Raw genomic sequence first — 13,959 nt, 5'->3', positions numbered from 1 at the left:
GCTGCCTGAGTGCCATGGCCCCGCTCACTTCGTCAGCCTCGCGGCTTCCCGCCTGCAACATCAAGTTTTCAACATGGACGCCATCCGGCGTCTTCTCACATTCAACCAGAACCTGCCCGAACAATATTACGCCCATCGCCCGCTGCCAGACCATCACATACGCCTCGTCCACATCCTCCCATCCCAGCGGCGAGACGCCCCGGTGGCATGTCGAATCTCTGTTCACCCAGAAGAGCGATGTCCCGAGTACGAGGCTCTCTCGTATACCTGGGGAGATCTCCAAGACGGCACTCAGACCATAACCGTTGACGGTTTGCCTTTTGTTGTTCGCTCGAACCTGTGGCTTTTCCTGATCCAGCTGCGGGACCCATACATTACCCGCGTCGTATGGACCGATGCCCTTTGCATCAATCAGGATGACATCGACGAAAGAAACCACCAAGTCGGCCTCATGAGTTGCATTTACCGGAGCGCTACCCGGACCCTTATCTGGCTCGGTCCGGCAGGTCAGCGCAGTGACATTGTGATGAAGGCAATGTCAATTATTCACAAGGTGACACTAGTGCATCAGGAGCTTTTGGACCGCGTCACAGAGCTTGGCGATGGAGGGCCCCTACCTTGGCAACAAAAAGAATCCATCCAAAACCATTTCACCGAGGTACGCCGCTGGTATCATGTACAACTGCAAATCCTGGAAAGCCCTTTCGCTAGTTCAACGTACATTACGGGCCCGCAAAAACCGAGCTTGATCCCTGGGGTTGAAGAAACTATCTCCACAAAGACATTCCGACTTTCTCTAAGGAAATTATACGATAACGTCCAGGACGAGATGATACGCCTACATCCAGCGGATGATTGGCGCTTGAAATATCGGGAAAAGTTTATGGAACACCTTGAACGGCTGTTTTGCAAGGCCTTGGGCAAGTGTGATTTCCTGTCAATCGCTCTCTGTCATCTAGTCAAACGCCAGTACTGGAAAAGAGTTTGGATTATTCAGGAAATCGTCCTGTCACCTCACATTGAAATCTTCTGCGGCGCCAAGACCGCACCGTGGGACGGCTTCCGCTACTTACTGCGCTCATGTGATATCAGAGCTACTCATGGACACGCGCTGCAAGTAGCTGCCAGTATGGCCACGCCGCTCAACCGTGAGTGGGAAATGCGACACGACACAGCTCTACCAACAGTCGTCGAGATCCCTCGCGGGTTCGAGGGATTGGAAAGTGTGCTGGATCAGTTCGAAGCTTCCACATGCACCGACGTACGCGACAAGGTCTACGGCCTTCTTGGGCTCGTTGTGACGTCCCTGGAGGCCGACTACTATAGGACGCCAGTTCAACTCTTCGCATATCTGATGGCTTTATTCGCCTCCGATCTGTCTCAAAAGGATGCATATGGACAAGAACGCCCTATCTCAAAGCTTTTGCACTTTGGCAAACTACTTGCCCGTACACTGAAACTGGATGTCAACGGTTTAAAAGGCAGTCAAAGCACCGATGCGTACGGCACCATCCTCAAAACATCGGGAGCCATATGCGGAAGGGTCCTTTTATCAGGATCGGACATTCAGAACTCGGAGGAAACTGAAACCAAGTTTCTCGACAACCTGATGGCCCATGTACCCGCAGGAGCGTCTAAGACACATGGGGCCTGTTTTCGCGCCAGTGCTTCTGAACGCGTCCAACGGCTGAAAAAACTTATCCCACTTCTCTTGGCTGAATCTGCTTGCTCCATCGACTATACGCAATTCCGCGGTGACGTTGGAGACCCTGAAGCTGCCGTTACACCGATCTCTCTATCTTATTCCCCGACAGACCATTCAGAACCTCCAGCCTGGAACAACCCCGCTACTGGCGAGCTTCGAGAAATTCACTGGTTTGCCTATTCCCATGACGGGTGTGTCGGATTGTCTGATGTGGACGTGCAAGAGGACGATCTCATTTGCAGCTGCGGTAGCATCGGTCCGATGCATGCATTCGTCCTCCGTGAATCAGTGTCTGGGTACCAGATAGTAGGGAGGGCAATACTGTCAGGCACTTCCTACATCAAGCACCGCAGTCTATTCAACGCCGAAGGACGATTTGGTCAAAACGAAATCAAGTTTCCGAGTTTGGAAGTCTCATTTGACGCCATTTCCCTTCTTGCTTTTGTCTTGTTTCCATTTCCTTAAGGGCAAGGTTTTTGTTGTTTTTGAAGCATGTCGTTAGCACTGTAGACATCACTACTGACATCTCTAAGTCTCGGGTGGAAAAATGAGCTCAAGTACCTTTTCTTACCTTCTGATAGATTAACGAACGTAATGTGACAACCTTCTGGCAAGTTTATCGCACACCAGCACTGAAGTGCACAGCCAACCCTTCAGAGCCTGCCATGTGACACTCTAACTTTGTGTCTGTGGCTAATTAAGTTGAGGGCAAAGTGACTGCATAAGACTTGTGCTTGCTCACATGGTTTTTCCAATCAAATGTTCGCAGTAAATGTAAATTCCAAGACTGTGCATGTGCATCTACGCAGCTTCAGTAACCTACGAAGGCGCCTCATAATCCCCCAAAAAACCAACCTGGCTCCACTAGGCAGACGTCTTCCTTCCGTAGATAGATCCTCGGAGAAAAGCGACGTCCGCAGCATTCTTCGGCCATGGCCGCCTGTCTAGGATCCGGCGTAGCATGTGGAGGCTTCGCGCAGATTCTGCCTGGCACAAAAACAACCTGTTTGAGCCGAAAAAGATTTGAAATAGGAAGCAGACCCATGGACTCACAGCCATTTCCATTTCCGAACCCCGGACGAACTCCGCCGCACGTGGCATGCACAATCGCACCAATGACAGAAGCACAATCTGGGTTCCTGCCGACGGGTCTGAGTCAGGTATTAGTATGACTGTACCGAATGGCTACAAAGGGCGGCTGAACTGAGACCATAAGCAGGGATACGGTTCCTCCTGTTGCCTAATCGGGAAAAAGCGTCTCGCTATTCGACACCGACGTTGCAGCTTATGACGTGCCTTCGCTCCCAGCAAGGCTGACTTCGGGAATGGGAACGGTGCCTCCCGCTGAGCTAATACTGCGGTAAGAAGAAGAAAGCGAAAGAAGCAAAAACCCAGCCAAATTATGCGCGATACGACTCAGGCCACACAGGGCCGGTGTTTAGCGAATGGCTTTTGGGGGCGATTTGATCTCGGTGCATCCACACCACCACAGCTCATTGGGCAGCGGCGGCATCACCGCCACACTTGCCAACAGTACAGCCGCCCGGCAACGGTTATTTTGGTCCCGTCGGCCGATCCTGAAGGATTTGTTTCGCTGTGGCGTCACTGCTCTTTCACTGCCTTAATACTTCCCATTTGAGTGTGACGACCACCTAATTATTCGACCACTTGGCTGTGCATTGTAAGCCGTACCTGCAACGCATGCACGCCGGGTGCTCAGTTCTCTCTGCTTGATGTCAGACGGGGTGTTTTCTGAAGATGAGAACCGTAAGAATCGCGTTCAGGAGACACGACTCATTTCAGAGGCCGCAAGACGTCCCTACGGGGACCAAACCAGGCAGCACCACAAGGACGCCGTCCACCGGAGAACGATTTGGTGTGTACAAGCGATGTGGCGCACGCAACCAACACAGGACACCGGACATCGTGATGCTGGGCGGGGCGCAGCAACCTGCACATGAGCCCTTCGGAGGGCCGAATCCAACATGTTGCCTGCTCGTGGGATACGCGTAAAGGACCTACCTCAATGCGTCAGACGGAGCCTCCGCTGCTCTGCAGCGCCGCATGCCCGAGATGCCTCTATAAAACAGCAAGCACGGCACGGTCCAGGAAAGGGCCCAAACAAGCACGGAGAAAGCAGATACCAACTCGTCTTTTCCGCGAAGATGCTATCCCAAATCCTTCCCGCCCACCTCGGCTGGGCAGCATGGCTGCTGTTCGCCGTAGTGCTGACAGCAGCCGCCCTGATCTACTCCTTCATCTACGAAGACCGCCCATACCCCAACATCCCCATCGTGGGCCAAGTGCCCTGGGATTTCCTGAACATGAAGACCAAAGAGCGCTTCGTGCGCTACGCCAACGAAGTCCTAGCACAAGGCCTGCTCGAAGTCAGTCCCCACCCAACATCTTCCCACCCACCCACCCCCAACTAACCGCCCACAGCACCCCCACCGCCCCTTCCAAGTCAACGGCGCCAACGGCCCCCTCATCATCCTCCCGCCTCGCTTCGCCAACGAAATCCGGCACGACCCGCGCCTCTCCTTCACCGGCGTCATCGAACACAACTTCTTCCCCACCTACCCGGGCCTCGACATCTTCTCCCCCATCGGCCCCGGCAACGACATCCTCCAGACCGTCGTCCGCAAGCACCTCTCCGGCGGCGCCGCGCTCGACACCGCCCTCACCCCCGCCCTCAGCGACGAGATGCGCCGCGCGCTCGCCAGCACCATCACCCCCCTCACCACCACACCCCACTTCCCATCCTCCCCATCCTCCCCATCCTCCTCCTCCGCCGATGCAACCAAAGATACCCAGCAATGGCAGCCCCTCAAATTCTTCCCCCTCGCGCCGCACCTCACCGCGCGCGTCTCGTCGCGCGCCTTCCTCGGCGCGCCGCTGTGCCGCGACGCCGCGTGGCTCGACGTCGCGGTGCGGTACACCGTCGACGCCTTCTTCGCGGTGCGGGCGCTGCGCACGGTGCCGCCGGTGCTGCGGGCGGTGGCGGCGGGATACGTCTTGCCCGAGATGCGGGTGGTGCGGGAGGAGGTGGGGAGGGCGCGGGAGGTGGTGGGGGGGGAGGTGGAGAAGAGGCGGAGGGAGAGGTTGGAGAGGGGGGTGGGGAGGAAGGAGGGGGAAAAGGAGGGGGAGGGGGAGGGGGATGCGATTGCGTGGTTTGATGAGGTGGCGGGAGGGAGGGAGTACGACATCGTGCGGGAGCAGTTGATGTTGAGTGTGGCGGCGATACATACGACGAGCGTGACGCTGGTGGCGTTGCTGTACGACTTGGCTGAGAACCCGGAGTGGATCGGGCGCGTGCGGGAGGAGGTGGTGGCGGTGTTGCGGGAGGATGGCGGGTGGAAGAGGGGGACGTTGGGGAAGATGCGGTTGTTGGATAGCTGTATGAAGGAGAGCCAGAGGCTGCATACGGTTGGAGCGCGTGAGTGGGCCCCCTTCCCTTCATCCCTCTTCCACTAGGAAGTGACGTTACTGACAACCGCACCCCGTAGTCTCCATGAACCGCCGCGTCGAGCAGGCCATGACCCTCTCCGACGGCACCCATCTGCCCCGCGGGGCCCTCCTCGGCATCCCAACCCTCACCATGCGCGACCCCGTCACCAGCTGCTGGGGCCCCACCGCACCGCACTTCATCGGCGACCGCTTCCTCAAGCTGCGCGAGCAATCGAGCGGCGCCGGCAACCGCCATCAGTTCGTCAGCACCTCCGCCGACCACATGGGCTTCGGTTACGGGCGCCAGGCATGCCCGGGCCGGTTCTTCGCCGCCGCCCAGATCAAGGTGTCCATCGTGCATCTGCTGCTGAACTTCGACTGGCGTTGGCCCGAGGGCAAGGGCCAGCCTCAGAGCGTGATCCAGTCGGAGCATATCCCCGATCCGGAGGCCGAGATTTTGTTCAGGAGAAGGGTCCCGGAGATTGACTTGTTGTGACCGCGTTTTGTACGGCGTCTTTTGTTTGTCTTCCTATATGGATCGGGGGAGTGGGACTGTCGGTTGTTGCATAGCCTCGGCGTTGGTGTTTGGATTTTTTGGAGCATGGGATGGTAGAAACAGTCGCGAGACACACGTTATGGGTGACGTTTGAGAGCTTCTATTCGTTGCCGCTGCTTTGCGGATTCGCAACCTGCTTTATGCTGTATCACATCTGTTCTTTGAATGAAACCTTTCGAGTAACAGCGCTGGAACCGTGTGGATGCTGAGCTCTCATCCGGATCGACATGGCCATTGAAAAACCGTGCAAATGGATCTTCGACTACCCCAGGCACCGCACATGTTTTGATCGAAGCGCACCAGCCGGTGCCGTCCATTTCGTCTCGAATGATCGTGCCCCGTTCGTAAAAGAATCACCGGTTTTGCTACGCAGGCGGGCAACTTTGAACAAATCAGCGTATTAAATGTATGTCATTATCTTATCTTTTCCAGCTTCATTTGCACCGTCCCTTCATGATCCATTATGCATCAAAGTGCCTTCATGTCCACTCTGCACATTTCCATTAGCGTCTCTTTCGTCCATCTCTTTAAACTTTCTCCACATACGCAACGCCGCTCTTCTGATCCTTCTCGTGGCTATGGTGCAGAGGGTCAATCTGCTGGTCATACGCATCCACAACGCTTGAGTGAATCGTCGTCTCGAAGACGTTGATCTCGGTGGTGGCGAACTTGCGCGCGCCGACGCCCTTCTCGAACAAAAGGTCCAACTCGGCGAACGAGCGTCCTGAGGGCTCCGGAAGACGGAAATAAGTGTAGATGATGCAGCAGAAGCAGATGCCTGCCCAAAAGAAGCCGGTGTAGTTGCCCCAGTCCCACGCGCCAGGGTTGAGCATGTACGGGGAAAGGACACCGCAGATGATACCTGTGAAATTTCTCAAGTCAGACACAAGAAACGACGGAAGGAGCTTTGCTCGAGACTTACCAACAACGTTGTAGAGGTTCCTGCCCAACACAACGGTCTTGACCTGTAGACGACGGCTGGAAATTTCGGAGACCAGGGAGTAGGCAACACTTCCGACGGAGCACTGGTATACCATTGCCCAGCAGATCATCGTGGCTCCGGTAGCCAGAGCAGCTGCTTCGCGGTGAGCCTCAGGGACGAAGCCGAGACATCCCATGGCGAAAAGCATGAGGCACAGTCCAACCAAACCCCAGAGGTACAACGAACGGCGACCAATGCCCCTAGCCATAAGGAACCATGCGACGACGGTGCCTGCGACGTTGATGGCATACTAGGATTTTCAGTCAGCCGAGCCATTCAATGGATGAAACTTTCTTGGGGCGGGGATAAAAAGTTTCTGGGATGACGTCTTACCTGGCCTAAAGCGAAAGAGTAAGAAGTGGAGGTCGGGAGCCCGGCCTGCTGAAGGAAGTAGGTCGAATACGAGGAGAAGGCGTTTCCAGAAAGATTCTGCATGGCCCAAACCATGCAAATGATCTCGGTACGGCGTCTGTCGGGCCCCTTGAAGCAGTCCATGTAGGTGGCGCCTGCAGTCGTCTCGCTCTCCAAAGCAGTGGTGTGGGTCATCATGGCAATGGTCTCATCAGCGTCGAAATCGGTGTCGCGGTTGAGGCTGGTGAGGCGGATGAGGCTCCTCTTGGCCTCTGCGACCCTGCCCTTGCGGACAAGCCACCAGGGAGACTCAGGAGCAAGGAAGATGATGACAATGAGAGGAACGGGCCACATCCACTGCAAAGCGTAGGGGATGCGGAAGGACCACTCGTCGGTCCGGGGTAGCATGGACTTGATGACTCCCACGCCAATCAGCTGGCCGAAACCCCAGCAAATATTGACGTAGGTAGTCAGGTAACCACGCAGGGCAACGGGCACGACTTCGGAGGCATAGGTAATGGTGAGTGTCTGAAAGACGCCCCACGGGACACCGGCCAAAATCTCGCCAACCTGGAGGGCGACGACGGACTGAGCAGTGAAGAAAATGGTGATGAAACCGGTGAGGAGAAACAGCGAGATGATGAGGGTCCAGCGGTAACCAAACTTGTCGGAGGCCCACCCGTTGATCATCAGACCGATGATTTCACCCACGTAGACACCGTTGCTGAGACCGGCCTGCCACGCAGCGGGAACCTGATATTCGCCACTGGGAAGCAGCTCGCCGAACTTTCTGTTGAATTCCGGGAAGGCGTAGAAATTGGACAGCAGACAGGTTTGGTAGCCCTGCAGAGGTGTCAGCAAATTTGGATGGTGCGGAAAAAGCAAGTGCGGTAGGATGACTGACTTCCATGACGATGCAGGTGGAAATGGCAACACTCCAAGCGACGGCCTTGGGGTACAGCTTGATGCCCTCGAGAAGGGTCATGTTCTTTTCCTTCTCGGTGGCAATCTTGGCGTCATGCTTGAGCACCTCGACCGTCTTGGTGGGCTCAAAGTCCTCGACCGGGACGATGGTCGCGATATCGGGCTTGGAGTCGGCCATGGTTGGTGATGGGTCGAATGGTCGGTGTTGGGAGGACGACGAGGAGCGGAGCGGCTGACCTGGAGGGCTGACCAGCCGAGGGAGAGGACGGGGATCTTATAGGCGCGAGGGCTGCAGCGACTGCGGGGTCTGGGGTAGGGTGTATGCCCTGACATCCTGATCAGGGCAAATGGGCGCGCGCCGGACTGACGCGGTGCTCTCCGTCTGGGCATGCCCTGCGCAAGCTTCAGGCGTCGGGCGATGCTTCTAGCACTCCTGCGAGCTTTGGCCGGGACGGACAGTGGCCAGTCACAGTCAATGCCGACGAATAGTAGAGGCGCTGGGACCGAGGCGGCAGTTTTGCAGTAGCTTCTGTCGGATGGGCGGCCAGATTTGGCTGGTGGCACTCGGCTTGTGAGGCCTGGGCTGGAAATGGTGGAGCTGGGCAGACATGAAGCCGACCAGGGCGGGTCCGCGTTTTTCCCCGTCGCTCGCGCTGCCAGTCTCCACGCGTCGTGCCCACGCCCCAGTTTTCAGTCGATCGAGTTGCCGGCTTCGGCATGACGACCGTCGCCGGGCTGCCAGCTGTCGGGAGCACCACCACGGCCCCGGGCCGTTCAGGCTGTCGAGCCCGTCGAGGCACCGTGTTCGGCGGCGGTTGACTGGCGAGCAACTTGGCTTGCGCGGCTCGTCAGCGCGGCGAGAATTTGCGTGCGGCTTAAGCAGCCACGGCGCCCATGCGAGGGCCCGTGCCGTGCTGGGCGCACGTGAATGGGCTTATCCAGCCAATAACGCCTCTCACTTGTCAGCTATCGCATACCGCTCTTGCCCGCCCGGCTGCCGAAGCCGTCCGCGACTCGCTCCTTCACCTTGGCAACTTGCCGACCGACAACAAGCCGCAAGCCACCGACAACAGCACTCTTATCACAATCTGCATGCTTCAGTCGAGCGATCCGGGCATCGTCCTGGCGAAGAACGAGATAAGTGATTGCCGTGACGCTTGCTGACTCACATCCGTTCGTGCGAAGCGCCCTTCGTCCCCAACTTTTTCCGTCCCTCGCGCTCTTCCTCTCAACCACCAAATGACAACCCACCCACACCACAGCGTCACATACGCCGGCCCACACCATCAGAACCCGCAACGCCATACGCCGAAGCTCACATTCCCCGCAAGACTCCCGCACCGTGGCTGAGAAGTCGGCGTTTTAAGCTGACCTGTTCGCCGCGCCAAGACACGAGGAAACCGATTGCCGACGGGAACACACTTCCTTCAAACCTACCCTTCACGGCCGCTAACCTCTACCCCGTGGGGAAGACGGCATGGGCCTTGTTCCGACCGCATCCCGTACCGATTCACCAAGATTTGACCCTCGATGCTTCACCACGAGCCGCCGGAAGCTGTTTCCCTCCCCAACTTCAGCGACATGGACGGGTTGCTCTTCCCTGCAACCGATCCCCACGGACCTGGATTCGGGCAAATCATAATGGGAAAATAAGGTCTTCAGCCAATTGGGACACACTTATTCGGTTTCCGCGGTCCCGATCCGATTCCGTTTTTGGTATTCAGGGATCTGATGGCCTCCGGCTCGTCCCGTGTTGGATGCCGGCCATCTGCAGCGGTCCGACATGTGGTTTTAGCTCCCGAGCAGCCGTAGCGCAGCAAGTCATCTGCCGGTACTCTGGAATTGGGTCGGCCGCTTCCCAGATCTGCCAGGGATCAGTGTTTTCACAAGCCGAAACTCACCTACACCACAGCGGTAATCCTACGTTCAATGTTGAGTGATTTCGCCTTCTGGGGTGATACGTTGATTGATACTTCGAGTGTTGCTCATGTTCCGCGAGTTTGAGGCCTGAATTCGCTCCGTTTCTCACGCTCACGCTCACGAGATTACAGACACGAATTTGGGATCCCTCAATCAAAACTGCGGCATTGGAGGCGGATATTGGCCGGAAACAGAAGCACTCATTTCAGCTTTACATAAACTGTCACTGAATCAGCCAACGTGAGATTAACAGAAGTTGGATATTGGAAAACCTACAATATGAAGATGTATATTCAAGCAGCCTTGGGTCCTTGGGTATGCCTCTACGGTGTCACCGCCACATGGTTTCGGCCAGTTTGAATCGGGCCTGCCGTGTAAACCGTATTGAACGACGTGGGAGTGCTGAGGCTGGGAGCGCAGACAACCTGTGTTAGCGCGCCCGTGAAAGTGAGAGTCTTCATACTTGTCTCTGCACTGGTAAGGTCATGGACTATGGCCACCGGCGTAGACCACTGCGAGAAGAATGTGCGTACCTTTGAAGTTGGACTGCAAGAGTCAACTTTGGTGCTCACAGACGTCAATGCCTCCGCGTTCGGGACAGTCACCGCGACTGTTATAGCTTCGTGAACGGTGACTGTTGTGGCTTCTCTAACCGTGACTGTTGTGGCTTCTCTAACGGTCACTGTCGCGGCTTCGCCGACGGTGACTGCACTGGGACCGGTCACAGTAAACATAGGAGTGACGGTGCCGTTTCTTTGCAAGCCCTCCCTCTCCTCCGGGGAAATAATGGGGAATATGAAACCAAACGCCATGTGGAAGGACTTGAGTATCGTGACAACGAGGAAGAGTGCCACCCCTAGGCATATAACCATCCCTGCCACATCGTGAGCCTTCAATGAACGTGCCATTGTGCTGTTTGTTAAATTGTCAAAGAACTCTGGGCCTGCTCAGGGTGCATGGTTTCTCTCTGAGAGTTCAGCAGGCTCACAGGCCTTTATATCAATTGTAGACTTTGTTTGGCTAAACAATACCTGGGGCTCAACAGGGATTTTTGTGCGTTGTTCGTATCACGGCCCGCCCCTTTGATGTTTCACGGGACTTATGAAAACCCAACACCGCATCGAGAAACTACGCAGATGCTTGTCCATGGATATGGAAATTAATCCAGCGAAGATGCTATCGCTCCAGTTCCCCTGCGTAGGCATCCTGGACCCTTGGTTCTACGTAGTAATGCGTCTTGTTTAATCTTTCAACAGCTTGGCATGAAGTCAGGACAAGGCTACCCTCTACCCACTAAGACTGCGCCACTGACGTTCTATGAATGCCACTTTACGAAAGAACCTACTGACAAAGAATTTCAAAAATCGAGACAATGAATTGTTGGATGTTCCTTTGTGCTCGCTGAAGTAAACACAGTTGACAGTGGAAATGCCTCAAAATCTTGTAAAAAGGATCTGACGCAGGCCCAACAGTTTCGACAGGTACGCTACAATCGCGAATAAACTGTACTAAGGTCAAAGTCAGCCTAACGCAAGAGTTTGTGAAATTTTGTTCACCTCAACAAGCTTAGATGTGCACTGTGTTTTTCAAAAGGCCGCCACTGATGCCAGAAGCCGCGCATGTTGATGTAGTAAGCTCTGTGCAATTATTGGGAGGTGTACATCAACCACGGCTCCTCTTTCAGAACGGCCTCCACATCAGCTGGATTGTCTCGTCTTCAATCGATTGCTCGATTTTGATGCCCAGATAGTGCCTTTTATGCATTTACTGCGTATCGTTGTTTATTTTCCATTTACAGTGTATGATATGCTCAATAGATGTTCTATGCCCATGCTCCTACCAAACTCATCCCAATGGCTCCCAAAACCACGAGCAAGCAAGCGTAAGCCCGTCTCTTTCCCCGTAGAACGCGCCAACTCTCATCACTGAGAAAATCTTCAGCCAGTAGCTCTACTAGGGATGCGTAGACGAGCAGGCCGGCAGAGATGGCGTTCATGATCCCAACTACTAGCAGGCCAACCTCCGAGTCTGGACTATAGAGCGTATGGACACCCAGGCCAATGGCTTGCCCGAGCGGTGTTCTACACAAGATGTCAGTAAGGTTACAGCCCCATATAAAGCCTATATAACTCACGTGCATCCATAAGCTAACGACATCATCCAAGGCTGGACAGCCTTCCGTTCCCACCTCAAAGCTGCAATCCTGGATCCCAATGCCAGCCCCTCAAACGTCTCTATGCGATCGTCAGCCCGGAAGTAGCCTATCAGATCCTCAGAGTACACCGCTCACGATGGAATGCGATCGCAATCAGCAGAATGACAAACTCCTTCCCAACCGACACACTCAACGCCATGCCTATGAAGACGCTGTGGAACAAAATCCCCATCTCGAGCAGCATGCACTGCAGCAACTCCTTCTTACGCTCCTGCTCCGGCGTCAGCGGCGCCACGTCCCCCATCTCAACCGCGCCGCCTTCCCGACTCTCTCGCTCTTCCCCCGTCGCCCTCTCTTTTCTCGTCAACATCTCCGCCGCGCCTCCGCCCTGCTGCTCGCATCTCATGCCGCCGCCCTGCACGTCCACATCCAGCCGCCTCAAATCCGACGAATCCTCACCGCCCGCGCCCACACCCGCTTCCTCTCCCCGATCCACACCACCACCACTATCACTACTGCCCCTATCCCCCGCACGCCCCCCTGAATCCGATCCGCCTCCCGCGGGCCTCGGCTTAGCCAACGCCATCTCCACCCCGGCGATGCCCAACACCGCCGCCAGCACTATCGCCCCCGGCATCGCGGTGTACGTCTCCGTCCAAAAGGGCGGCAGGCGCGGGTCGCCGAGCGCGGTGAAGGCCGTCGGGAGGAGGTGAACGAAGGCGGTGGCGAGGAGGACGCCGGTGCCGAAGTGGCGGGCGGCGAAGAGGAAGGAGGTATAGGACGAGGAGGATTGGGAGGAGGAGGAGGAGGAGGGCGGCGTGAGAGGATGGTGGTGGTGGGGGTGGGAGTGGGAGTGGGGGGATTGATGGCGGTGGCGGTGGGAGGAGAGGAGGGTGGTGAGGAGGGGGGTGGAGCAGGAGAGGGTGGAGACGACGAGGATGATAAAGAGGGCGGCGATGTGGAGGGGGGTGTTGTAGGAAGGGGAGGGGGAGGGGGAGGGAGTGGCGCTGGTGGGGTCGGGGTCGCTGGTCGACATGGTGGTGGTGGTGGTGGTGGGTGTAGAGCGAGGGGAGGTGGAGTTGTGAGGGGTTTGTTTTGTTGCTTCAGTCCCGTCGTGTGTCACTTGCGATTGAGACGTGCTTGCCGTATGTGGTCGTAGGTTGACTAAGAGGGCGGTAGGTTGGGGGGATGGGACGGCCGTGATGGTACTTAGGCGCGGCTCCGAACCGTGGAACCAAAAACGTTCAGGGGCTAGGGATGTGCGCTATATATCCATGGTGAACCACAAATAGGCGAGTGGGAGAACGAGAAACTATACTTAATTATTGTCGGTCGGTGTGATCACAGCCGAGTGTAGGAAGTGAAGCTGCTCTATTGAATACTGCTACTACATGGGGTTTATATAGGCGCATGAAGAAAGGGATAATCATGATGTTACGTTGCTGAATGAGACACTTGTGTGTCTGATGATAAAACCTTCCTCAACGAGGGCAATCTGCATAATGAGGTCCAACAATTATTTTATTGGATAATAGGAGAGTTAGAACAACTTTATTAACAAGATGTGAAGTACATGTGTGCCTGGTGCGAAAGCCAAGTAGAGAGGTTTTTATGCCAATAAGGGAGACGAGCGGATGTGCTGCGCACACAGGAATCTGCGAGCAATTTTCCTCAGTTCAATTACTGCTTCGGTAAGCTTTCCATAGTCACCAGGAAGTGCACCAACGACGTCAACGACATGCTCAATGACGGATCCAACACGAGATCTGAAAATCTCCTTGAATTGAACGAAGAGCCCACGGAAGAGGACTATAGACATAGAATTATGTTTCAGACACGAGGTTGCCCATCTCTCAAGCAGGCGCATGCCTCAGGCACACCTTGCCAAGACGTCTATTCTCTGCTTTAACCGCGTGCTA

At 55.7% G+C, this 13,959-nt stretch overlaps 5 protein-coding genes across 5 annotated transcripts; 2 read left to right on the top strand and 3 right to left on the bottom strand.

Annotated features, from left to right (window-relative positions):
* Window positions 1-73: 73 nt before the first annotated feature.
* On the top strand, window positions 74-2,170 carry BKCO1_1000465 (het domain protein; the record flags this gene model as incomplete). The annotated part of the gene is made up of 1 exon (XM_020269865.1): window positions 74-2,170. One exon carries the CDS (start codon window positions 74-76, stop codon window positions 2,168-2,170), a length of 2,097 nt encoding a protein of 698 aa, XP_020135353.1.
* Window positions 2,171-3,870: 1,700 nt separating this feature from the next.
* BKCO1_1000464 (cytochrome p450) lies at window positions 3,871-5,648 on the top strand (the record flags this gene model as incomplete). The annotated part of the gene is made up of 3 exons (XM_020269864.1): window positions 3,871-4,092; window positions 4,148-5,141; window positions 5,212-5,648. 3 exons carry the CDS (start codon window positions 3,871-3,873, stop codon window positions 5,646-5,648), a joined length of 1,653 nt encoding a protein of 550 aa, XP_020135542.1.
* Window positions 5,649-6,176: 528 nt separating this feature from the next.
* BKCO1_1000463 (mfs sp general alpha glucoside:h+ symporter) lies at window positions 6,177-8,143 on the bottom strand (the record flags this gene model as incomplete). The annotated part of the gene is made up of 5 exons (XM_020269863.1): window positions 6,177-6,198; window positions 6,255-6,570; window positions 6,631-6,940; window positions 7,024-7,884; window positions 7,946-8,143. 5 exons carry the CDS (start codon window positions 8,141-8,143, stop codon window positions 6,177-6,179), a joined length of 1,707 nt encoding a protein of 568 aa, XP_020135346.1.
* Window positions 8,144-10,208: 2,065 nt separating this feature from the next.
* Window positions 10,209-10,793, bottom strand: BKCO1_1000462 (uncharacterized protein; the record flags this gene model as incomplete). Its single annotated transcript, XM_020269862.1, has 1 exon — window positions 10,209-10,793. The coding sequence occupies one exon, from the start codon at window positions 10,791-10,793 to the stop codon at window positions 10,209-10,211; it is 585 nt and encodes a 194-aa protein (XP_020135342.1).
* A 914-nt stretch (window positions 10,794-11,707) lies between these two features.
* BKCO1_1000461 (plasma membrane zinc ion transporter) lies at window positions 11,708-13,076 on the bottom strand (the record flags this gene model as incomplete). Its single annotated transcript, XM_020269861.1, has 3 exons — window positions 11,708-11,966; window positions 12,020-12,119; window positions 12,176-13,076. 3 exons carry the CDS (start codon window positions 13,074-13,076, stop codon window positions 11,708-11,710), a joined length of 1,260 nt encoding a protein of 419 aa, XP_020135341.1.
* Between the last annotated feature and the right edge of the window lie 883 nt (window positions 13,077-13,959).

The sequence above is a fragment of the Diplodia corticola genome (genome assembly GCF_001883845.1).
Source record: "Diplodia corticola strain CBS 112549 chromosome Unknown scaffold1, whole genome shotgun sequence".
NCBI lineage: Eukaryota > Fungi > Ascomycota > Dothideomycetes > Botryosphaeriales > Botryosphaeriaceae > Diplodia > Diplodia corticola.
Note: the sequence above shows the minus strand (reverse complement) of the source record. Positions and strands in the feature narration are given on the sequence as shown.